This window comes from Cydia fagiglandana, chromosome 20, assembly GCF_963556715.1.
Source record: "Cydia fagiglandana chromosome 20, ilCydFagi1.1, whole genome shotgun sequence".
Classification (NCBI taxonomy): domain Eukaryota; kingdom Metazoa; phylum Arthropoda; class Insecta; order Lepidoptera; family Tortricidae; genus Cydia; species Cydia fagiglandana.
In genome coordinates this window covers 4,262,746-4,290,631 of record NC_085951.1, presented here as the reverse complement: position 1 = coordinate 4,290,631, position 27,886 = coordinate 4,262,746, and the positions used below count along the sequence as shown (strand labels likewise).

At 39.8% G+C, this 27,886-nt stretch overlaps 1 protein-coding gene across 1 annotated transcript; it reads right to left on the bottom strand.

Annotated features, from left to right (window-relative positions):
• Positions 1-329: 329 nt before the first annotated feature.
• LOC134674349 (uncharacterized) lies at positions 330-27,354 on the bottom strand. The gene is made up of 2 exons (XM_063532400.1): positions 26,381-27,354; positions 330-2,588 (listed from the first exon to the last, which is right to left on the bottom strand). The coding sequence occupies exons 1-2, from the start codon at positions 27,312-27,314 to the stop codon at positions 1,984-1,986; spliced, it is 1,539 nt and encodes a 512-aa protein (XP_063388470.1). The 5' UTR covers positions 27,315-27,354; the 3' UTR covers positions 330-1,983.
• Between the last annotated feature and the right edge of the window lie 532 nt (positions 27,355-27,886).

Genomic DNA, 27,886 nt, shown 5'->3' with positions numbered 1-27,886 from the left:
TTTCTCATTTCTACCCCCCCTTTTCATCCTCTTTAGGGATGACTTCTGACATAAAAACTATCCTATGTCCTTCCCCGGGACTTAAACTAATCTCTATGCCAATGCCAATTTTTAAACTAAATCCGTTCAGCTGTTTAAGCGTGAAGAGGTAACAGACAGACACACTTTCGCATTTATAATATTAGTATGGATTAGAATAAACCATAAAATATACTAGAAAACCGATTATTATTAGGAAAGATTAAATTAATATTTTTTGTCTCGGTCAATGAATTTTTTGGTTGGTTGGTTGTTACCTGGGCAATTATTTAAGAAACAAAACTCAGAAGGAAATTAACAAAACACTTTTATTGATTCAAACAAGTCTAAGAAAATAGCTACTACAATTAATTAACAATTCAAACACAATAAAATGAAAACATGAAGAATAATGCACACTTACGAAAATAGATTTAGTATTTTATTTATAATTCTAAAATTCATTATGAATAGTAATTATTATGACTTTTTACTTATAACAAAAGCTATATTATATATTCAGTGCCATCACAGTCATGCAAAGGTGAATTCATCCATAGGCTATGTCAACAATCTACTGATTAACGTTTCATGTAGGGCACTAAGGGTCCTAATTTTGACTAAAAGGTATTTTGCAGCTGACTGTACTTCTTTTTTTTTTATTCTTTAGAGAACTGTACTTCTTGTGTTGGAAACAATTTGGTTGCTAGTCCAGTCCAGCCTATATATAATTTAATGATTAAAACCTGACTTGTCCGTGACATAATTTATGAATGACCACCAAGAATGCCAAAGTTTATCACGTGCTAAATTTGCCCTTCCTTTAATATGTTTTATCATTTGTCAACATGATATAAGAATATGTAATGTAGATGTAACTTTTTCTACGCGCGATAAACTTAGCTAACTAGCACCTTCCAATAACTCTCCATACCAATTTCAAAAATATTCAATCACTTCAATATCAGTCGCACGCATAATGCCAATTGAAAACAGTCATAACACATACAGAAATAAAATTGAAAATACAAAGCAAGCTTCCAAACCACGTCTTTGCACCTAAAAATTTGTAAAAGCAATCATCGACTAGGATTCACACAGGATAAAACCAATTCACATTGAAAAATACATATATTATTATGGCTACTTGTCATAGATATTCTTATTAGAATACATACATAAATAACAATCAATTTTCATTATTTCTCCCGAAATGTTCCGACTGCAATCTCTCTCACAAAGATTGGTGGCATTTCTACTCAACACGAAGTGGTGGCACTACGCACTTTGCAGTATTTTCTCAAATACGTGTTTTGTTTTTCAAAGATGTAGAGATGTATTTGAGCAAATACGTCGAAGTATTTTGACGCTTTTATGATCACCCCCGTACGTAGCACGGGCTAATAATGTTCTTATTATTCTCAATATTTTAGAGCCACCAGGCTTGCTGCAAGCCTATTATGGATCGCTTTATCCACATTTATCCACGTGATAAAACAACTGTCATTTTTTAACTCTGCGGGATAGAAAGAGACGGACACCGTTTTATCACGCTGTCACGTAGACAAATACGACCATCATATCCGTACAGAACTTATAAAACAATCTACCTACTTCTTCTATTTCAGAGCCGATCATGTATTAATTTTTATACGCATTATATAGGTGCAACGTATTAATAAATAACTAAAGATATAATGATATAAAGAGGTGCAATATAGTCACACTGTTTGAAGTAAAGTAGGTACAATAAGTAGACAGAATAGATCTACATTTTAAAATAATAATAAATAACTATATGATAAAGTTAAGACACATCTAAAAACACACATAATTTTGACTAAAATACTAACTTTTAAAAAGTTCTATTTGCGGAGATAAACTTTATACAATTGTATTTACACAGAAATCCCGGCCTAGCCTTGTCTTAAATATAAACTAAAATACGTATGATACAACTAAAAATTAAACCACTTGAACTGTGGCAAAAGCGCTGAATGTAACTTTCTTTGGCGGTTCAGCACTACAAGTCCTCACTACGGACCTTTTCGAGCCATCGTGGCCGTCTCTAGTCTTCAGTACTGGCTTTAAATTAGCCACATCATTATGTGACTGAGCTTTAAACCTCCCAATAGTATTGCTGGGACTGCCTAGGTCTCTCAGCTTGTTGGTTAAGCCTGTGATCCGATGTGATATGTTGGAATAGTTGGTTTTCTTGGGCTCGATTTTGTTCTTCTCGCTTAACTTCATGGGTAAGTCGAGGTTTTGCAGTGACGCGTATTTGCGATGATCTGTGGTTAGAATGTTTCTTTTAATTTCGGCGGTTGGTCTAGGGAGCCTGGGTGGTCTTTGGAGGAAGTTGTTAGGTCTGAAGGGTAGAGGGGTGAGTTTAGGCTTGGGGTCGCTGGCCAGCCGGTAGTATTGGGGCACGGGGTCGATCCTGGGGGGTTTCCGGAGGGTGAGCGCCATGGCCATCTTGGTGGGGCGGGCGAGGCTGTCGAACGCGGTGGTGGAGAACTGCGAGCGGCTGCTCCTCCATTCTTCGCGGTCTGACTCGTACCCAGTCGCCACTGTAACGTAGAGAAGTAACAATTAGTGATACATTTAGGAAGAGTCCGTGTAATCTAGCTTTGCACCGACATAGAAAGCGACAGAGTATGTAACAAACATAAACATCAAGTTCTTATATGAACTCTCACTTTGCCCGCTGCCATGTCGATGCAGTTGCAGAGTGATCTATGGTTCCGGGCTGATGTTCGGTGGAAGTTTTTTTTTTTTATTTCCCTGGCTAGGTTTCGGCCAGGGCCAAAAAAATTAATAATATTGCGTGTAACGAACACAAAATGCATATTATCTCACCGAAAACAATATGGCAGATAAACAAGAAGCACCATAACAATGTAGTGTTCCACTTTGCATCGCGTGACTTAAGGTCAAGTTTACGTTTCAGTCTCAGAGGTCAATGCATTTTTAATGAACCAATTATAATGCAATGTAGTAGTTTCTTCTAATGTAATAGCGGTGTTTTTAATAATGAGACTGAGTAAATATTATGTATCTTATTTTTGGTACAAAAAATCTCGCTTGCCTTTATGTAGGTACAACGCTGCAATGCCGCTAGAGTTAGACCAAGAAAAGTCTGTAAACAATTTTGATAGCATACGCAGTGCAAGTGTTATTTACTATGTCATAATTTCATAGAAGTTATACGTTTAAAATAACACTTGCACTGCGTGGCCTATCACAATCGTTGCAGACTTATCTTGGTCTAACTCTAGTATTTTTTGGCACTTTTGGACGAGAGCTGACAACCGGAATGAGGCTAGGCCAGACCGGAATAGGATTTTAGATATGTATTTCTTTTATGTTGACATCTTATTTTTAGGTTCCATTAAATTATTTTATACACACAATGTCGGAGTTTAGAGTACAGATATTATAAGTATTATGTAAGTAGATAAATGAGGTCAGGTGGGGTATCAACCAACATTCTTATCATTACCAAAATTTAATTTAAGTGAGAAAGTCAATATTGTGTAATAACTAACATCAGTCGAGTCATGTTTATTTGACCAAGTTATCTTTTTCCTATTTATAAGTTATCGAGTTTACTCAATATCGAATTTTAGCGAAACTCGCCATCAATATTTGCACTTAAATACTTAACTTAGACTTTGACAGCTGTGTCATATTTTGTCAACCTTATAATATTTTTTTACAAAATACTGCTCAATTTGAACCACTGAATATGAATAAATATGAGAAATTCATAGAAAAAATCATAACTCGAGAACAAATATCCGTGATAAACACACAAATAAATGCCCTTACCAGGATTCGAACCCGGGACCTCCTCTTTCGTAGGCAGGGTCACTATTACCTCACTACCGACTAGGCTAGGAGGCCGTTATAGTACTGGAGGCCTATTTTCGAACCTGCATAAATTTTGATGTCTAAATGATATCTTAATTATATCATTTTGATAAACATAATTTATTTGCCCGTACATTATTGGCCGCGAGTGAAACGCACGGGTACCTAAATGATTTTGATATCAAAATGTACGTTTGAATTGGCCTCTTGGAGTATAGTTGGGTGGTTAAGGTAACCATCTTTCTTCACTCTTATACTGAAGTCTCTAGGTATGTTATACATTAAATTATAACCTTTCATTTCAATGCCTATAATTTTGTTGCGTTCGTATAATTGCAAAATTGCTAAAATTGTGTTACTCATATTGCATTTCTGCAACAAGAAATGATGCAAGGCGTTCATCGGATGTGCCAATTTCTAGGGTCATTGTACGAAAATGACAATAATAACAATATACTGCAAACTGATAAAAAAAACTGATGCCCGCAATAGATATTTTTTGTGCTTTTTGACTCAATTACCATTATCGCGAAGCTTTCTCAAGTACCATCGCCCCCACTGTTAACTGTCCATCTGTGCACCTTATTACAAAAGGCATAAGGTCCACCGATGGACAGTTAAAAGTGTTGCTGTATGTAGCTACCCTAGACGAAAAAGTTAAAAAGGTAAAAATACGTTAAAACATAATTAGAAAATTTAAAAAGCAAAACAAACTAGGGGTCTCAATTAATACCTAGCTCTAATATCTGAGAGTATTTCTCTTTTCTAATACCGAGAGAGATTTTTCTTATCTAATACCGAGTTTTGCTCGGAAAACATATAAAAACTCAAAAATGCGCGTTTTCCCGAAGATAAGACCTAGCTAGATCGATTTTTCGCCCCCGAAACCCCCATAGCAAATTTCATCGATAGATATATTCAGAAACTAGAACCCCATACAAAGTTTCATCCCCTTTTTAACCCCTTTAGGGGTTCAATTTCTCAAAATCGCTTCTTATCTCTTGTACACTTTATAAATGTAATCTAGTGTGCAAATTTCAACTTTTGTAGTTTCGGCTCTGCGTTGATGAATCAGTCAGTCAGGACACTTGCATTTATATATATATAGATAGAAGTTAATTGTTTATCTTCACGAAGATATCATAATATTCAACATAATTATAGGTTAAGTGACATTTAATTGGCATTGCATTGGCGTGTAATTAATAGCTATATGATAGTGAATCGGCATTAGGGAATGCAAATCGGTTATTTTCGGTTATTTTTTGTATGGAAATAATCGGTTATTAACCGAAACCGCGGTTATTTCCATACAAAAAATAACCGATTTGCATTCCCTAATCGGCATGGCATTGCCGTTGGCAAGTTCTTGCAAACCCGCTTATTGCTAGAAAGATGATACTTAAATATAAGGAAGTGCTATAAGGATAACCGAGAAGTAGACAAACTAAACTTAAGGTCAAAGGAAGCACTTAAATAAAGGTTAAACAAAAGATTTATAGGCATAGACTCTCCAAACATATTCGTCACTTATTAAGGATGACTCACGTTAGACCTTTCATAATATATTTATGATGGTCAAAAATCGTGAGTTCAAAAGCTCTATCGTGCTGATGTACGAGTAGAGCAGAGAAATCGTTCTCGAAAAAAATGCATAAAATTAACTAAAAATTCGGTCAAGGCTGGTACAAATAGCAAAAAAAGGTGATTCCGCAGAAAATCGCCAAAGAAAATATAATTGGCCCAACAATTAATTAAATATACTTAGGTGAAATAAATAGGTGAGCAATATTAAAATGTAATTTCAAGTTTCTATTCTTCCCCCTTCTATAAATGCATGACTAAAAATGCAATAAACTATAGGTAGGTATACATTTTCGCAGATGCAGCCCTTGTAGACATGTAAACAATGAAAATATAAACTTTACCAACTTTATACAAAATCCGTTAGAAGCCTCTGTTCCTCACAGCAATTATCACAACACTGGCCAAAAGCTGCAAAACCAAATGTCAAACGATCACCAGTATTCAATCAATATATTTGTCCCGCCAATTTGGCAATGTGCACAACTTGCACCAAGGCTTTATTTAAATTTTGTATGCGATCCGTGCGGAAGCTCGTGCTTGGAATGCCGAGTTCAAAACTGATGTAATTGGACGGATTTAGTTCATTGATTTGTATTGGTGCGTCTGCACATCTTGCCTTGTTTTTAAAACGACGTGTAGTTTAAATAATTCCTATAAAGAAACGACCTTTTACATACAATAAGGCAACGTTGCAATTCGTCAAGTGGACATTGCAAGTGCAGCTGAGTTGGTATCTAAGCGTTATTTGAGAATGCAATGCGTGTTAGTTTTTGTTGCAATACCTACACTTTTACTTAAACCGCCGAATACAGAAAATTCAAAATGAAATAATAAGTAGATTAACACGAATAGATTATAACTCGGATTCATGTGCTTTTCGATATTTTGCAGTATATTTTGTTGCCAATAAATAATACATACCTACAAACCTTACAAACCTAACGTAGGTGTATCAAATTTATTGGAAAAAGCTCTTTTTCCGCTGATAAAGCTTTTGAGAAAAAGCTACGGTAAAGTAAAAAAAGCACAATTAGTATCTTGCATTGAAAATGGGTGTCATAAGATCCAAATTAAGAGCAAGTTTTGAAAAGTATCATTTGACACCAATACTAGTAAGTAGCTAAATACTAGCTATACTTTACCTAACTGTCACATGTGCTGTAACTGAACACTCACCGGTCGAGCATGAAGGGCTCTCGCGCAGATCTTTCGTAACCTCATACCCAGAATGACGTAAGTCCCGTACAGTTAGTGTGAAAGAAAGTCGTTTTGACATGTGCAACGTTTGCTTCCTTATATGCGCCTATTAGTGCCTGACGGCGAGTCAAATCAACACCTGCAGGTAATGCAACACCGGTAACACCGCCACATACGTACGGCCAGAAGTTGCTAAGCGAGCCAGGTGTTCAAAATTATCTTGACGCTACTTTCATCATCATCATCATCTCAGCCTATATACGTCCCACTGCTTGGCACAGGCCTCCTCTCGAGCGCGAGAGGGCTTGAGCTATAGTCCCCACGCTAGCCCAATGCGGATTGGGGACTTCACATACACCTTAGAATTTCTTCGCAGATGTATGCAGGTTTCCTCACGATGTTTTCCTTCACCGAAAAGCGACTGGTAAATATCAAATGATATTTCGTACATAAGTTCCGAAAAACTCATTGGTACGAGCCGGGGTTTGAACCCGCGACCTCCGGATTGCAAGTCGCACGCTCTTACCGCTAGGCCACCAGCGTTCTAAAATGTTCAAAATTATCTTGACGCTACTTTATTGTAAGAGAATCACTTCCGTATTCGAACTTCAAGATATTCACAAGAGACGACACGTACTAGATCCATTCTAGATACGTTATAGTTTAGATATCAACTAGCTCTCTTTTGCAGCGCAATTCGGGCAACCAATGTCACTTTTACGTTAGATAGAGTAAGATATCTACTATGTGAATTGGATCTCTAAGTCATATCCTGTGGAAAACGTTCAAGAGTATCTCCAGAATCGCGCAAATGTCAAATTTGACGGGTTAGATCTTAAACATATCGTTATCGTATCTTGGTGATGACTAAAAGATATCTAATAGACGTCTATTTCAAAATCCGAATCGGGCCCTAAGAGCGTGTCCAGGTAATTTCAGTTCAACCGAGCCGATAATAGCAGCGAATCTCATTTCGCAAAATACTAGGTAAAGCTACATACATGTCCCACCCATCAACCTAAATATTGTACATATTGACAATAATGAAATGCAAACGTGCAGCGAAATGAACAAACCGATATGGTACGGTTTTAGTGACGCAAGTGACGCACTGCAAGATTTCTGTTATTGACTACTATTTTAAGCTGACGTGATGAAATATGATTAAAAGGGCAATTTTGAGCCTACAGCATACTTTTGGGTATAATTTTGATGTAGGTAAGTAGGTAAATTTTCTCTGTGTTTACGTGGAACCTCCGTTGCGCCTTGATCACATAATATTTTTTCAGTACGTTAACGCACTAGTGCGGGAAAGAGCACATTCCGTGCGTATGTCAAAAGTTTAAAGGGCCCTAGTACTGTGAAACGTTGTACGATACACATGCGAATAGGTAACTGGCAACTCGTGTCGATTTAAAACAGTCCCGGCAGTGTTTTAATTTATCGCCACTCGTTTCGAATTCCTTTTTTCCGCACTTGTATCGTAAATAACTTTTGTATCTACCTCGAAAAAAATCGACCTTTTCTTCCCATGCCTCCTTGCTTCGTTTTGATTGGGAATTCCTAAATTAACGCGCTAATAAACAATATTTTAAATCATTAAACATAAGTTATTCGATTCTTCAATCATCATCATCATCATCTCAGCCTATATACGTCCCACTGCTGGGCACAGGCCTCCTCTCATGCGCGAGAGGGCTTGGGCTATAGTCCCCACGCTAGCCCAATGCGGATTGGGGACTTCACATACACCTTTGAATTTCTTCGCAGATGTATGCAGGTTTCCTCACGATGTTTTCCTTCACCGAAAAGCTAGTGGTAAATATCAAATGATATTTCGTACATAAGTTTCGAAAAACTCATTGGTACGAGCCAGGATTTGAACCCGCGACCTCCGGATTGAAAGTCAGACGTCATATCCACTCGGCCACCACTGCTTGCCGCTGCTTGCTGCTGATTCTTCAATATTAACGCAAAACTATTCGTGTCAAGTACTCTTAAGTCTTAACCACTTGCACAAATTGAATACTATGATTACTCCCTTGTTTCAGGAACTAATTCCGAACAAGCCAGTAACGGTCCAACACTGTGCATTGTTGGCTGGCCAATATGGACGTTTATGAGCAGTAGTTGCGTGGGCGCAAGAGAATCGAATCTTGAAATTAACCAGTATAATGTGACCTCTGTGTGTGTGAAGGAAGATTTTACGCAATATCCTCGGCCCAAAGCAGAGACCCGATGCACGGTGGGCTGGATGGCTCGAAAAGAAGACATTCATCATTTTTTGAAAAATGCTATCCGATATAGAATTATATAAGGAACAATAAATGTGGTATACATTTTTTCGAAATAAGGCATATTGACAGCAGAAAAAAATAAAGTCTGTTTTTTTTGTATGGGACCCAAAAATAGGTACCTATCTTGTTTCTCAGAAACTATTAGAGGACCCGCCTTCTACCTTTCAAGACTTTGTTTTTCTACTTTTATAGAGTAGGAAACGATAAGCAGATTTTTTATACAGGTGCTGGTTTTTTTAGTCCAGTAAAAAGTCCACACATTTTTGATTTTTTCGTTTGTCTTTTTTAGTTATTACTTAATAATTATTTTAGTAATAATTAGTTTAATAGTTATTTACTTACAATACAAGTGCGAAAAATAGGAATTTTTGCGAATTACCTATTCGCACGTATATCGTACAACGTTTTACAGTGTAGTTTATGGCCCTTTAAATTTTCGACATAGTTACGTAATGTGCTTATTATAGCACAGGGTGTCATAATGGAGCATGTACTGTAAAAAATATTTCTGGAAGTCAAATGCAAAGCACATACTGGGAACGAGTCGTTATCTCGTCTGTGTGTAGCGGTTGGAGTGCCTCTGCGGTCTGCGGCCGGCCTAACATACACTCGTTAAAGTTTAATCGAAGGCTTTGGCTAACTGCGTGGCTAGCACTATACTGTATCGTGGTCACTCAGTACTGATACTGCCGTATTCGAACTTCAAGATATTCAGAAGAGACGACACGTACTAGATCCATTCTAGATACGTTATAGTTTAGATATCAACTAGTTCTCTTTTGCAGCGCAATTCGGGCAACCAATGTCACTTTTATCATACTATTAGTTATTCTGTGCTTTTATTACGTTAGATAGAGTAAGATATATATTAGATGTGAATTGGATCTCTAAGTCATATCCTGTGGAAATCGACAAGAGTATCTCGATAATCGCGCAAATGTCAAATTTGACAGGTTAGATCTTAAACATATCGTTATCGTATCTTGGTGATGTCTAAAAGATATCTAATAGATGTCTATTTCAAAGTCCGAATCGGGCCATAGTACCTACAAATGGAGGAAATACTTTATACGTAATCTGTAATCTTAAACTTATACTTAATCTTAAATCTGTAAACTGAATCTTTTTATCTTTACAAATTATTTTCCACGCTTTGTTGCTTTTTAGGGTTCCGTACCCAAAGGGTAAAAACGGGACCCAGTAGGGATGGTAGGATGGGTAGGTGGGGTTAGTAATAACTAAGACTTCGCTCTCCGTCGGTCTGTCTGTCTGTCACCAGGCTGTATCTCATGATCCGTGATAGCTAGGCAGTTGAAATTTTTACAGATGATGTATTTCTGTTGCCGCTATAACAAAAAAATTAAAAACAGAATAAAATAAATATTTAAGTGGGGCTCCCATATAACAAACGTGATTTTTTGCCGTTTGTTGCGTAATGGTACGGAACCTTTCGTGCGCGAGTCCGACTCGCACTTGGCCAGTTTTTGTTTCATATTTAGATACTATATGTTTCTAAATATATTAGAAAATTGTAAATAGTTTTGACGCGTATTTGTGCTTTAATAGCAGCGGATAATCTTATCAATATAATAATATAAATATAATGATAATTCAAATTATAATTAGGGCAAGTCAGGTTTGACTAATTATAGAAGAGTAATTAGTTTAGCTGTAATTGTAAGTAGGTCTGCTGATGAACATATTGAAACGAACTTGATTACATAAACTAATTTAATGTATAAAGGCAATAATTACATTTCGATGCATTGTTTCGCCACATTCTCTAATTAATGCTATTCTTTTGTTTATTAGTTTTAACAACCTATTTATTATTTTACTTGAAAGATTAATAGTAGTTGTAAGGATGGAATTTGCGATAAACTCGAAAACTACTCAACGAATTTTCATGCGGTTTTCACCTATCAATAGAGTGATTCTTGAGAAAGGTTAATGTGTATAATTTGTTAAGGTTTTGTGGAATCCGTGCGAATAGGTAGCGGGGCGGGTAGGTATAATTCCTGCCGCCATGTTCATGTCACATTAAGGTAGAAGTACTAGTGCTCGACGCTGCACTATAGTATTCGACAAGGGCACTTTATGTCAAAGTGACAACGATTAAATTTGAATATATTATTAACCTATATTACTTTGACATAAAGTGCCCATGTCGAATGCTAGTGCAGCGTCGAGCACTAGTACTTCTACCTTACTTACATCTTGTTTGTCAATTCATCTGTGAAAACGCCTGAGAATAGCTTCATAGCTATGTAAAACCCAGTCGTAAAATGAAGATTTGAAGAGAGTTTCTCAACGGCAAAATGCATTCTTTTCAATTCGCATTTCCCACGTAATTGCTGTAACGAATTTATTCAATCAAATTTCGTTGCGACAGTCACGATGCGGATTGAATCCGATGATGCGAGACGGTAGCTGAATACATCTTGTGTAAATATGAAATAAGATATTTTCGTACTGTTGACAGGATCAGTTTCACAATCATTCTGAGCAGCTTTAATGTGACATTCAGATGGTGACTGGATCAGCATGAGGGGTCGTCTTAGTACGATGCGACTACGCGATAATCGCAAGTCCGCGCGAATCTTACTCGTGCGAACGCGCGATCAAACATATATTATGTAGGCCAAGCAATAAGAAGTTATAGAGGGAAATGCTAGGAACACAATTTTTGACTCCGTAGCTTTGACCGAGGAGCGCGATTGTCAATTAGGACACCTATTCGCGTGCGTTAGGTAAGTACGAGTAGGTATGTACTAATTGTAGATTAGAATAATTACCGTTTACAATCAATCGGCTATTAAAACTATTTCTTCTTTATCTTCAGCTTAGCGCTTTCCGATTAGCATTTAGACTGGTGCACAAAATATACGATATTTTTTAGCAATAACTAACTGTGACAACGTCAAATTTCTATGAAAATATGATGTTTATAATTATAATGACATGCCTTTACTTTGTTATTCAAGTCGATGCCAAGTTAGTTTAAACGGACTAACATAAAACTATTATGCAAAAGATTATCTCTCGTCTAAACTACTGTTTACGCCAAGTGCAAGCACCTTTCACATGTGCCGTGTGCAATAATCGTAGGCCAATTTCCTAGAGGCTCAAGTGTAACTTAAATGGTATGTCACTACATTCATTATGGTAAAACTTCATATCGATGGATTCTATTTCCGGACCAGGACGATTCGGAGCGTTGTAGCGAACGCACGTAGGTTGCATTCCTGCCGGGTTTGAAGCTAGACTTGGCCGCAGCCATTGACCACGCCGCGTGTGTTTTCAGTATAGTTATTTTCTAAGAATAGTAGTTGTCGTGTCACGATTGTCACGCATCAGGCGTCAGTGTACGAACGAATAAGTGTAGATTAACGTAAAATATACGTGCATGTGAAACATTGAGTTTCTTTTCATCGCCACACCTACCCGAACCACCCAGGCCGGAGCGGCCAGGGTCCTCAGCGGCATCACAGCAGGCTTTGGAAGGCCTAGCTCCTACCGGACCACGCGAGGCGTCACACCGGAGCGGTGGAGGCGCTCCTCACCAGCAACGAGCACCAAAGGAAAGAGAAGTATCGGAACGCGACCACGGGAGTCCGGGCTAAACGCCTTGTGACGTAGACATTTTTGGTGGCCCATGAGGGGAGGAATTACAGCACGATATTATTGAAAGCCATCGTCATCAACGCGAGCACCGCAGCGGTACATCGCATTGGTAGCGTAATCATCGCTTCAAGTACTCATCGTGTCAGCATTATTCATTTTTGCCGTTAAATTCAGTGGAAACGGAGCCCGGTGCGGTTGGGCATAGTGCGAAAAAATCAAATCAAATCGTAATAAAAGGGAAGGCGTCGGCCGCCATTTTCTTGCGTAGGCAACGGACGGGGACCGTACAGTGCGGAGTGCGGCCATCTTTAGCATAAGGACATTTCCGGTTCGCGGCAAACGTCAGTTTGGGACATTTAGGTTAGAATTATCTGTCAACGTCAAGTGTCGCCAATAGATTAATTAGGTTATCGTCAATATAAAATCCAACTTTAAGGTAAAGCCAAAGCCACCTAACTTGTAAACTGTTAGTCGAATAGTGTCACAAATTAGTGTCTTTCATTAATCGTAAAGTAAATTCACGTCATGTCGTTAAAGTCAATCAAGGTGCAGCTGCGCACCAAGTACCAAATGTTGACCGACTATGCTGGCACGGTCACATCACGACCTGACAGCATGGCCGCGTCGGTGGCGAAGCGGCACTTTGATCTTATTTATACTGAGTACGTCAAGGCCCACGAGTCACTGCTGGCCTACGAAGGTGAGCTCGAGGAGGAGGAACGACTTCAATACCAGGAGTGCTTCAGCGAGGTTAACCGGCTGCTGATCCAGCTAGACGAGGCGTCGGCTGGAGAGGCTGGCCAGTCACACACACCCCGTGGACAGGCAGGTAAAGTCAAATTGCCCTCTGTGCAGCTGCCCACCTTCAGTGGCAACCTGCCAGAGTGGCTCTCCTTCTATGATCTCTTTATGTCGTTAGTCAATAGTAGGGACATCTCCGACGCGGAGAAACATTACTATCTTCGGTCGTCGTTGCAAGGGGAGGCGCTGTCCATTATACAGCACCTTCCGATGGACGGACCCAACTACGCGGTAGCTTTACAGTTATTGCGGGCTCGGTATCAGAATAACAGGCTGCTGTTGGATACATTCATTAGCCGAATCATGAACCTGCCTTCAGTGGCGCACTGGAGTGCAGGGTCACGCTCAGCTTTCTATGACCCGCTCCGGGAGTCAGTCCAGGCGCTTGAGAAGCTCAAGCAGCCAATCACGGAGTGGTCATACTTATTGGTTTTTATAATTTTGCAGAAACTACCGAACAGAATCAAGACCTTATACGAGGAGAGGTACGGTGGCAATCCGGAGGTGTTGCCCACTCTCACGCAGCTACTGGCGCTGTTGGAGGAGCAGTGCCGGGTTCAGCAAGCGGTCTCGCCAGCAGCGGTGGAGCAACCAACTGCGCAGCGTGGTTCCGCACCTGCACGAGGAAGAGCGGGGCCGTCGGGTCAAGCTACCAGGAAACCGGGACCGCCAGCGAGGGTCTTCGCCATCGAACAAGAGACCAATCAGGTGAATTCACCCCCTGTTCTTTGCTCATACTGCTCGAGTGACCAGCACAGCTTGTACAAATGCCCGAAGTTCCTTAACCTGGCGATTTCGGAGCGGAAGACCTGGGCTAGGAAGTCAGGCGCATGCTTCAGATGCCTGCGCAGTCACTATGCACGCGAGTGCATGCAGCGCAACTGGTGCGCACAGTGTGAGTCGTCCGCACACAACTCACTGCTGTGCGATGGTGGTGCAGCGGGGAGAGCCCCACCCATGGCAGTTGAAGCAGCTGTCCATCGGGTAAGGGTCATGCCGCTTGCCACGCCAAGCACGTCGAGAGCAGTCACGCTGCCGGAGCGGTGGCCGTCTCCCCAGCGACGGACTACATCTCCGCCGAGGGCTGCGAAGCCGCAGTCTCCCAAGCCGTCAGTACCAGACCAACCCCAAAGGAGGGAGACAGGGTCACCTCATAGTGCGCTTCAGCCGGCTCAGCTGATTCCCACCGGTCATATACCGAGGGCTAAGGTAGGCGCGCGTGTTCAAGCGGCGCAGCAGTCATTCCACTCATTGCGCTTCGGGACTCGGAGCAGTCCTGAGCCTGAACAATGAGATCAGGCCACTGTTGGTGCACCGGAGGAAAGACTACGAATGGCGCCAATTCGTGTCTCTCCTACAGCTGTGATCATGGTCAGATCAGGCAATGGGTCTTATGTTAAAGCTAGGGCTTTGCTTGACTCGGGAGCGGGGTGCTCCGTAGTGAAGAAATCATTTGTAGAAAGATTCAAAGTACACCAACAGTTTACTGGGAATAATATTTTTGGAGTAGGTGACATAAAGGTAAATGTGCCAGGCACGATTGCTAAGCTTGTATTCAAACCACGCGGGAAAACAGTGCCTATCATCAGTGTAGTAGCTACAGTCATGTACAGGGTTACGGGAAACATACCTTATTATGATACTGAGATCAGGACTCATTTGGATTCATCAAAACTTGAATTAGCTGACCCTGCCTTGGATAGATCGCAGGATGTGGACATCATTCTAGGAACGGATGTGCTCAATTATATATACACTGGTTCAAAGATACTCACTAACATTCCAGGTGTTGAGGCGTACGGCACCTGCTTCGGTCACGTGCTGATGGGGGCAACTTGGAATTACCCATCATCATTAACAACACCGACCGCCGGGACATCAGTAGAGGACTACGGCATCCATGCTACTCGGCTCGAGGACGTCCTAGAAAGGTTTTGGAGAGTGGAGCAGCCCCCCGAGGAGCGGCCGCAACACCCAGAACACCTCGAATGTGAAAGGTTGTATACCTCCACTACTCAACGTTTAGATAATGGCCAATTCATGGTGCGGTTGCCGCTGCGGGCAGACCGACCCAAGCTGGGCGAGTCTAGGGCTCTAGCCATGCGTAGACTGATTTCGTTGGAGGCCAGGCTGGCCAAAAATCCAGTATTTGCTGAAAAATATAAGGAATTCATGAGGGACTATGAGGCACTTGGTCATATGTCCAAATCAGACTTTAATTTCGAGAGCGAACACTATGTAATACCCCACCACGGAATTTTCAAAAAAGGATCCGAAAAGATCCGCGTCGTATATAACGCTGCAGCTAACTCAAGCACCGGAGTATCGCTCAATCAATGCCTTCACTCAGGCAAACCGCTTCAAAATGATATCACTCAAATATTGTTAAATTTCAGACGTCATCAAGTTGTCTTCACGACCGACATCAGAATGATGTTCCGGCAAACGTGGATACACCCCAGCGATAGGCGCTATCAGCTGATTCTGTGGCGCGAGGATCCGTCGCAGGATGTACAGGTATATGAGTTAAATACCAATACATACGGACTACGCTCCAGTCCTTTCATCGCGATAAGGACCTTACTTCGATTAGCTGATGACTGGGAAGCCCAGCATCCAGACTCACCGGCTGCTCATATCATGCGCAGAGATGTATATGTTGACGACATCCTCACTGGGGCTGATTCACTCACCGAGGCCCAAGAACTCAAATCAGAACTCATAGAACTCATGCGGAGCGCTGGATATGAGTTACGCAAATGGTCGTCTAACCGCAGAGAATTATTACAGGATCTTCCGCAGGAGCATTGTGAGATGCCTCGTCAGTTTGACACTGACGACAAGAGTTTCATAAAGGTATTAGGGATACAGTGGAACCCCATGTCAGATTCCATGTCGTATCAACTCAACATACCGTTGGGCCAACCAACGACGAAACGTAGCATATTGAGTACCATAGCTAGACTGTATGACCCGTGTGGCTATTGCGCACCAATCATATTTAGATTCAAACTGTTTTTACAATCACTGTTCACAGATGGATTACAGTGGGATGAGCCACTGTCCCATACTCAAGACCTTCAATGGAATGAACTCATTCAAGATCTACATCACTTGAGTCAGCTACAGATTCCGCGGTGCGTCACTCTGCCCGGTGCGGTGTCACACTCCCTCCACGGCTTTGGAGATGCGTCGGAGCTCGGCTACGGAGCCTGCGTGTACCTCCGGACTGAGGACGCGTCAGGGAATGTACTAGTACGGTTAGTGATAGCTAAGACTCGCGTAGCGTCAAGGAGAGTCAAACAAACCATTCCGAAGAGCGAGTTAAATGCAGCTCACCTGGTTTATAAGTTATTAAACCACGTCGCAGCGGCATACGAGGAATCAGTTCAGATTGACAGCATAAATGCTTGGTCAGATTCCAGAATTGTGCTATGTTGGTTGAACACAAAGCCTCATGTGCTACAGACTTTTGAAGGTAACCGTGTTCAAGATATTCAACAGTCAACCCGACCTATGACATGGAGGTATGTCAGATCGGAGTCGAACCCTGCCGATGTCGCATCGCGGGGGGCTACGGCGAAGGACCTCATCGGGTTTCATCTTTGGTGGAACCCAGAATGGTTAATGACGAATGAGTCACAGTGGCCGACGATGCCGGTCACCATGTCACCAGATTTACCCGGATTCAAACAGTTACATCACATTACGCCGGCCGAGAAGTCATGGGAGGAGTTTCTGTTATCACGAGTCAGTTCGTTCAACAAGCTTATCAATGTGACGTCATACGTATTGCGATTTTGTAAGAACGTTCGTTTGCCGAAAGCGCAACGGAACGTTCGCCCTACGCTAACGATCGACGAAAATCGTGAGGCAATGAACCACTGGATTAAGTACGTTCAACTGGATGCTTACAGAGATGAAATCGTGTTATTGAAAGGAGGCAAGATTGTTTGCAAGTCACTTCAAAAACTCAGCGTTTTCGTAGATGAGAATCACTTCATTCGCGTCGGAGGGCGACTGCGGCATTCATGCTTACGTTACGATGCTAAGCACCCATACCTTCTACCTAAAGACCATAAATGGACTCAAATGTTGATGCAGCATTATCACCGTACCTATTGTCACGCTTCAACGAGCGCACTCATCAATATACTCCGGCAACGTTACTGGATCCCGTCGGCGCGACGTGTGGTATCCCGCGTAATCAATAGCTGTATGTCGTGTTTCAGATTCAACGCTTCAACGCAGGCCCCGTTTATGGCAGATTTGCCAGCGGACCGAGTCACGGCGGCTCGTGCCTTTTCAGGAGTAGCAACCGATTTTGCCGGTCCCTACTGGGTCAAAAGTAGTCACCTCAGAAATGCTAAATCACTCAAAGCTTATCTGTGTGTTTTCGTATGTTTAGGAACGAAAGCCGTACATCTTGAACTCGTCTCGTCGCTGAGCACCGAGGCCTTCATTGCGGCGTTCACACGGTTTGTCAGTCGACGAGGGCTGCCCGCCTTAGTCAGGAGCGATCAAGGTACAAATTTCAAAGGTGCTAGCTCATACCTCAAGGAGGTTAGTCAGTTCTTACTTGACAACGAAATTGTCCTCCAGGAGGAATTTCGTCGCCAAGGTGTCCGCTGGGAGTTCAATCCTCCTGGTGCCCCTCACATGTCAGGCTTGGTAGAAGCCGCAGTCAAGAGTAGTAAGAACCTACTCAAGCGTGAGTTAGGGGACCGCATACTGACCTTCGAGGGTCTTTCAACCGTATTTACCAAAGTAGAATCGGTGCTTAACTCACGGCCTCTGGTTCCTTTATCCGAGGACCCATGTGACTTGGAAGTACTCACTCCGGGCCACTTTCTTATAGGGCAACCATTGCTATCGGTACCTGAGTACCCGTGGAAAGACACTAATGTAGCATGTTTATCACATTTCCAGTCTTTACAAAAGATTTCACAAAACTTTTGGGCTAAATGGCATATTACTTACCTTAATAATTTGCAAACCAGACTCAAATGGTACAATCATGTTCCTAACATGGCTTTAAATGATTTAGTATTAATCAAGGATGAAACTGCACCCCCTCTCCACTGGCGTAGAGGTAGAGTGATTCAATTATTTAAAGGTGCAGATGATATTGTACGATCAGTTAAATTAAAAACTCAGGGCGGCGACTTAATCCGGCCCGTTGTCAAATTGTGTAAATTACCAGTAGAGTGTACTTAACTGTATTAATTTATAAGTTATGTTTTGGTATTGTCACATGTTAACAACTTATGGTACCTACTGTTTAAATTGAATTTATTTATATCAAGATGACTCACTGATTTCTAATTGCAACTGTACTAGGTACTGTTTCTTTATAAGTATTTAGTTGGTTACTTGTTCTTTCATGTCACCACTTTGCTGTGGTCAATGTTTGATAGTGCTGTAAGTTAGACTAGCTAATCCATTGTGCTTCAAGGTATCAGCTCAACTCTGGCCTCCCCCCCGCAGGAATGTTTACGCCAAGTGCAAGCACCTTTCACATGTGCCGTGTGCAATAATCGTAGGCCAATTTCCTAGAGGCTCAAGCGTAACTTAAATGGTATGTCACTACATTCATTATGGTAAAACTTCATATCGATGGATTCTATTTCCGGACCAGGACGATTCGGAGCGTTGTAGCGAACGCACGTAGGTTGCATTCCTGCCGGGTTTGAAGCTAGACTTGGCCGCAGCCATTGACCACGCCGCGTGTGTTTTCAGTATAGTTATTTTCTAAGAATAGTAGTTGTCGTGTCACGATTGTCACGCATCAGGCGTCAGTGTACGAACGAATAAGTGTAGATTAACGTAAAATATACGTGCATGTGAAACATTGAGTTTCTTTTCATCGCCACACCTACCCGAACCACCCAGGCCGGAGCGGCCAGGGTCCTCAGCGGCATCACAGCAGGCTTTGGAAGGCCTAGCTCCTACCGGACCACGCGAGGCGTCACACCGGAGCGGTGGAGGCGCTCCTCACCAGCAACGAGCACCAAAGGAAAGAGAAGTATCGGAACGCGACCACGGGAGTCCGGGCTAAACGCCTTGTGACGTAGACAACTACCAACTAACCAAATGCAATAGGTTGCCGAGCAAATCTTTCACAAGGAAGATTTCTGCAACTGGATACATGGTAAATATTAGACGTGCCTAATAGAGTGCCCATTATGCTAACAAACTAAACTTGTAGAAATATGGACAGTCAAAGATTATGAAATACACGGAATAACCCAACAAACTCTAACCTACTTATTCCTGACAGACTGACTTATTTTAAGTATTAGGTATGAGTACTTACTGTAGTTATGTAAAGTAGTTTTTGTATGTATAATAAATCCGTTAATAGTTTTCAGTGAACAGTGCATTTTGAATTCTATACAATCAGGCGAACTATAGACATATACATAGTTGATTGTAAGTTATGAAATTATATTTTCAAAACCAAACGTGTATATTTAAAATTATAAAGTAAAGCGACTTATATGGCGTATAATGAATTTATAATAATAAGTAAGTATATCCCGTCACGTCGGGATGTACTTCAAATGCGTTATAAGTACGAGTATGATTCGATTTAATTCGTTTTTATTGTTTTATTTCATGAATATCTGTCTCGATAAAAGGCTAAAACTTACATAACATCAGTTGCTTGCGTATGGTCTTTAAAGTTCAGTATAAGTACTCCTGTGCGTTATACCTAAATACCATACCCATCTAACGCAGGTTTAAAAAATATACGATTTAGAATATTCGCTGTTGACTTTCCTAATGCGTTAGTATATTTGCTCATCAAGTACTAGTTCTAATTGCACAAGGCACTGCCACAGGGCCTACACTGTTGTTGCTATTGTGCTTGCACGGACCAATCATTGTTGATCTGCGACTTTTCTTCTTCCAAGTCCAAAGATCATAATTTTTAGGACTCGTTTTTGGGTCGCTGCGTTGCGGGACTTTCGAAGGGAGAGTAAGCAAAACTTTGTGAACAGCTTTGGCCAGGTGTGGAATGGCAAACCTTCATACAGATTTTATGGTTGATTTTGTCTAAGCGGCTTGATAATGATAGTGTCTAGTCTCCTACAATCATGACGTACCTATACAAAAGTGTCATTTATTTTATCACGCGGATAAAGCCTTCCATTTCTGGAAGGTAGAGGTAAGGTAAACAATCTCCATATATCAAAAAGTGTAAGGCAGAAAACCTTAAATACGTGGCGCCGCAATACCTAGAATATTTGATAAAAATTTTCAAATCATTGACAGCACACTTCACTCCGTTGACACCTACGTTCTTATAGATACTCTAGCTCTACTCTGGAGAGATTTGGAACTGTTATTTACAGCTGACCGCTGGACACTTCGCAAATATTCTCCCATAAAAGAGTTTTCTCCTTGACCCCTATTCGACAAGCGACGATTGACGTATCGTGTTGATCTCCCGTTGATGTGGGAAAAATCATAAGTTCTCGAATACGTACAATGTCAAAATTTGACATTAACAATCCACAGTTAGGGTGACAAGCAAACCAAACCGAACCACCCTTAGTTTAGAGTGGAGTTTTGGTTGTACCAAATGATATTATCCACCGTTGATGGAATCAACACTCAGTATGCAATAAAATCAATTGTTGATTTGACGTGGATGCGAAATCTGACAGTTGTACAAGTCGAATTTGGCCCCTTACCTCTACCCTCCATACATCCATCGTTACGACTGATCGCCGCCAAATCTTAAAATACGCCACTGTTGAGTTCACGTTACGCTGGTCCAAACTCACTTGCGCCCGCGCTACCTAAGACAATATACGACGTGCACACGGTAAACGAGCGATTGTTTGTATTGTACGAATCGCGGATGTTTGGAGAAACATATCCGCGCTCTCTCCGCTTTCTGCCGTGTCAACTTTGCGAATGCCTATACTTTTAAAACACATAATATATGTTTATTTTGTCTTAGCCCTTTCCTGGTTGCATCCTATATAGTAAGGTCTGTTCACAAGCCAAATATGCGGCAGGAACTGGTTTTCACGAAAGCTACTTTTCACCCGTCCTTTCAACCCAGAGAGGAAATTATGCCGTATTGGGTTTATTATAGTTTCCTAACGTTTATTTTGACGACCGGTCTGGCCTAGTGGGTAGTGACACTGCCTATGAAGCCGATGGTTCCGGGTTCAAATCCTGGTAAGGGCATTTAATTTGTATGATGATACAGATATTTGTTCCTGAGTCATGGGTGTTTTCTATGTATTTAAGTATTTATATATTATATATATGGTTGTCTGAGTACCCACAACACAAGCTTTCTTGAGCTTACCGTGGGGCTTAGGCGATTTGTGTAAAAAATGTCCTATTAATATTTATATATATAAATATATTTTATTACCTTCACCGATAAATACAATGATATTTCGTACATAAGTTTCGAAGAACTGATGCGAACCATGATTCGAATCGACAACCTCGGGTTTGAAAGCCATGCCACTAAATTGCCAGCCCTTCTCACGAGCAATGTACTTACCTATAGTTTTATTATTAAACCTACAAATATTCATTTTTATTGTAGTGTGCAAAATTATCTGATTCAGTTATTTAGATGTTCCAAATGACCCTGTGAGGAATAAAACCCATTCGAGGTTGCAGAGCTGCAGTAAAACGGAAAGACATTTTTTTATAATGTTAGTTAAGAAAACCCAACACTAGTCACCAGAATAAAATGAAAGGATGAAGTAAATTATGCAACATTATGCCATGTACCTATGTGCCTCTGTCACAACTCACAACATAAACAAGAAGATGTGTAAGTACATACTCGTATCTGTCAACGTTTGCCTATTCATCACCCGGTGATATACCGCTTTCGTCATAAAGTATAGTTTGTTTATTACATGGGATTCACGTGAGATTTCCTTAATGTTACATTTGGATTACGACCGTAGCAGTAATACAGCGTTGCCGCATTACGGCTCGGCCACGATACTGAGCGACTTGCGACGGCGGCAGCGATAACCCTATGGTTATCGCTACCGACTCTATAATAGTCTGTGCGGAAAGAGAAAAGTCGTGAAGTGTATGGGATCCAATACATTCTAATACGATTCTTCTCTTTCCGCACAGACTCTAACATTATAATCTGTCACTCATTTTATCAAGGAAATTTGCATAGACATCGATTAGTTAAAAACAGCAACACTCCCAACTATACAGTTAACAGTGTGGGCGCTGATACAATGAAAAAACAAACTACCCAGTGAAACATGTTGCGACTCTGTAAGTACATGAAAACATCTAATTTATTTCTAAATCAAAAATGTGTATTAAATTAGGTATGAATTTGGCACTATAATAATAGGGATAAACAAGTAACTTATAATTTCTTACGCACGTGAATAATAATTATAAAATTTATAAATACTTACTGTAGTACTTATACATCTTGTTGATTATATCGTAAATACGCTTTGATTTCCGTTTGAATTAGGTTTCCACTTCCACTTGTTATAGATCTAACGAAAGACTGACAAATAGGAAAAACATAGGTATTAGGTGCGTAGTAATCATGGCATAATATCGTATGTAGTGTTATGCCAATATGCAGTGCTCAATACCTACTTACCTCACGATACGTCAGTTCATCATCGTTTCTGATCTAAAAATAATTGCAGACATAATCAAGCCGAATGCCAAATGAATGGTTGCGATAAAAAATTAAAGGAGGAAAATTTCATTTTAAACTAAGTCTCGCAACTGTCCGAAACATCGCTCCAGAGTGGCTCTAGCAACTAACAAAAAATATCGATTTTTTCTTTCTTATTGTATTTAACACGTCTTTAAATGCGCGTAAAGACATCTACTGTAAAAGTTCTAGATGTAAGTACGTACTTTTTAACAACACTAATAACGCCCCAGTAGGTAATCAAGTGCTACCCCACACTAAATAAATTTTCTGCTATATATTAGTTACCAAGCAATAATTTCTAACGAAATTGCATTTTTTATATTAAAGAAAAAGTACAAGTTTTGTACAACAATGAAGATGATATCTAAATAAAGCATATAATCATGACTGATTGGCTATTGTTAAAAAATCAAACTGTTTGTCCGGTTGTTCATTCGAAAAAACAATCGTGACACGTTACTAAAACTTATAAACACGACTTGTATCATCAGTAAATTTAAACACTTCTCATACAAAATGACATAATCACCACAGAATCCAACTACTTCTAATTTTGACCTTGAGTTGTTAGAACATAAACAATAATCACAAAGGATGTAGCGATGTAATCTAACAACCATCAAGCATCCAAGGAAAGCATTTAGAAATAAATAAAAGGTCAGCTGTCCTCTTTTAATACTAAACAGTATATATATATATATATATATATATATATATATATATATATATATATATATATATTTGGAACGGTTGTAAGGTCGGTTGGCAGTAGCTTTCCTAAAAACTAGCAGGCACTAGTTTTGGGATAGAGTTGACGATCGGATGGAAAATTTCTAAAAAGAAGGACAGGATGCAGGTAAAGAACGTTTGATATTTAGCATTCTGAATTTTTAACAATTTTATCGTTAGAATAAATATGTACATCAATAAATAACGAAAATCTAAAGTTACTAAGTATAACTACCTATTCAGATATACATTTGTTGTAACTAAACGTGAAAAAGAAAGTATCATAGTTTTTATGAAATATAATTAGATACCTACTTTCATATTCATGGTTTTCCTCTTTTTATCCAAACAATCATTTTTACAAACTGATGTAAATCATCTACGTAACTCTTAATACCATTACAGGTGAGCCCATTACATACTACCACAGATTGTTCACGGAATGCAAATGCTCGTTACGTCTATTGTCTGTGGCAGATTTGGTGAACGAGTGAATGACCGGTTACGAAAGCGATGGACATCTCTGGCCTTGGCTCGGTTGCATTTTAAACTTCGCATTTGGCATTCTGTGTTCGTTCAGGCTGATTTGTAGCTTGACGAAAGTTCTTGTAAGAAATAACCTACATAATTTCAACACATTAATTCAAATCTTATTTACTGTGATAGGTATGTAACCTGCTAACAATACGTCAGATCGTATTTATTTTAATTAACTTTACGAAGTTCCTTGGTAAATCTTAAAATTGTGATTTTACATTTCCTAATTTAGGTAACATTATGGGTATGGTGGTATTGGTGGTCGTTGGGTGGACAACATCCGGAAGATTGCGGATCACCTCGGAAGAGATTAGCTCAGGACCGGGATATGTGGCGTACTAGAAGAGAGGCCCATTGCTCAGCAGTGGGAAATAATAACGATGATGGTTATCTTGTTTGCAAGTAAAACTGATCTCCAAAGTCTTGATTACCTAGCCTAGTTAACATTATGTTTACCGTCGTGTAAGACTCCGTTTGTGAAATAGTTTGTAAACCATCGATTATCGGTTGTTTCCTAACACGGCCATTTTCCGAAGTTTCTGCTTGCTGCTAGAAAATTGCTCGTTTACTTTTAACAATGCATCATTAGGAACATAATAGGAAACAATACACCCACGTTTGTAATATTTATTTCAATTGCTTCATAAAAGTAGTGATTTAATGTTTCTTACTTATTCATGATGTTTTTTTCCGTTCGTTAACAATCACACCAAGCATCAATAATTCTCATTTAATATGAGACCATAATTATAAGCGACTGTTTGTCGGGCTGACAAAGTTATGCAACTAAAAATAAAAAAAGTCTGCGATTTTTATAATTGTTATACCTTCTGTATCGTCTTCGTCTTCGTCTTATACCTACTCGTAATGTTCGTAGGTTCATAGTAGCTTACCTTTGGATATGGCCATAAGCTTTGATTAATAATGAAAGTGAATCTCCAGTGTAAGTTGTATCATGCTAATTGCAATAACAACAATATTATTTTAGATCTACCGCTTGTCTGAGGTATGTACTTAGTTGGTAAGAAGCTATTATAGTTAGGTAATAAGTACAAAGTGTCTGATGACTTGTATTATGTTAAATAAGTAAAAATATATAATGTAGTTTTAATCCCAAAACTCAGCTATTAGGCCAAGCAATAAGAAGATATAGAGGGAAAAGCTATTAAGATAAGCTTATAAGATATCAATGAAAAACCGAAAAATTCGACCTGCTTACCCCCTTCTACCCCCGAGCACCGGTGCTACAGCCGGGGACTTTTGATATGTTCACCTCCTAACTAGTCCAAACAAAGTTACAGAGTCAAAAATTGTGTTCCTAGCATTACCCTCTACAACGTTTTTTGAGCATTCATTTCCTGACCTATATAAAATCACTGCGATACTTCTTTATGAACCTCCAGAGTAGTAGTAGAGATTTAGTAAAAAATTCTACCTTGTCGTTTACCTATAGCAGACGCAATTATTCTTTAAGCAAGATAAATTAAATGGTAATATTTTATTAGCAAATCATTCTACAATAGGGCTTTAGATCAATTCGTGATTCTTTATTACCTAGTTTTCTTTGCAAGACAAGGAAGCTCTCAGGTTAATCAACCGCATTGATGCAAACTTTCTATCGCACGATATTATGAGAGACTGTTAATGATCCAGGATTGCGGCAGGTTTGCTTATTTACTCACACTTTGTGACTACTTATGAATTGATACTTGTATATCTGCTTAAATGAAAATATACACTGTAAATATGCAACGGATTTCGTCAAATCAGCAAACTACAAAATATGCCAGCTACGTTCAATGCTGAATAGCCAAATTTATTTTCTGAACAGGCTAAGAAACAGACCGAGGGTTGCAGCCCCTGTTTCTCATTGCCTTATATCACTATTGTGTTTGTCTCTGAAATCTAAAACTTTAAAAACTAAAAGTGGATTTTGCTATTGATGTGTATAGGTATGTGCTTATTCTCTGACAAAGGTGAGAGATTAAGAGCTTAAAATGAAGTAAATTGTGTTATTGAGACTCACCTTTATTACTGGCCGACCACAAATTGCTGGCACCATTCTTCTTAGGTTTACTATCTCTAAACATGAGGATATCAGGGACTTTGCTCTGTTTGTTATCCTTAGGAACCACATCCGGAATTCTTTCCACGTTCACTCTAACGAATTCTCCTTTAAGTACTTTCGTTTGATTATCTTTATTATTTGTAGGTACTGGAGGAGGTGGTGCTTTAGGTTTTTTATGGAACAGCCTTTTCCTGTCAGGTTTGGCTGGTATGTCTACGTTAGTATATATGACACTGTCGATTTCGCCTGGCTCTTCGCTCCTGATGTCTATGAGACTCATCGGCTGATCGAATCGGGAATGGTAATTCTTCTGCTGCACCGTCATGTACGTCAGATCGTTATCGGTTGTCTGCATTAAATCAAACTCCGCTCGACTTTTCTCGAAACTGTAATCATCGATACTATTTTTTCTATTCTTAAATATCTCGTACGTCTTCTTTTTTGAAAACAAATTATCGCTACTTGCGTAATTGTTGGCGTTGTTCGTTAGTCGATTACGCATTTTAAAATATTTGTACGTGAAGTATATCCTTTTGAAGTCTTGCTCGTTTTCGAATTTGAGGGCTATCGCTTCTTTCGTCAGGTTTTTGGTTACGTAAAAGACTAGAGTGTTCTCGCAGTTAGGGTAGTTTTCGACGTTGACGCAATTCGTTATGTCGTCGATGGATATGTTTTCGTATTTGTTTTTGAGTTCAGAGAATTCTTTTATGAATTCGTTGTCCTTTGTGAGGAGTTGGAGTTGGTCTTTCTCGTTGAAGCCGACGACGATGTTGTAGGTGGTGGGGTTGGTAGGCTTGATGGTGAGGATGTCGAACTGGTTGTTGTTGTGGAGCTTCTGTCGCGCGACGCACGCAGCGAAACCGCCGCTGCGGGTGGTCTTCTTCACCGTCATCGTTCTGTAACAATTAAATTGTATGTGTTATTATGGCATTATACGCTATGTTTCAAAAATAAGTACATGTAAATGGTCAATTTATTATCAAGTCACTTATGTCTATTTTATTAGATTTATTTGTAAAAGTACAAACAGCAACACTCTTAACTGTTAACTGTTGCCTCGGCATTCGAAGATTATTTTTCTAAAATAGCTATTAATACCACGAAATGTCTACATTCATCTTCGTCTCGAGCTCATTCCTTACTTTGTGCTAATGTTAAGAAATGTAATATTAACTTTGAGTTTAGTCTAGTAGATTCAGCAATTATTGTTAAAACATTCAAGTCACTCAATTTAAAGAAAACGGAAGACTTATGGGGAACATCCGTTAGAGTCATTAGTCATGTCTTGGACGTAATAGCGCCTTACTTAGCCGTAATTTATAATATTTCAATTTCACAAGGAGTCTTTCCAGATCTTATGAAATATAGCAAAGTCATACCTCTTTTTAAATCGGGTGATTCGAGTGATATGGCTAATTACCGTCCAATATCAATACTTCCTGTACTAAGTAAAGTTTTTGAAAA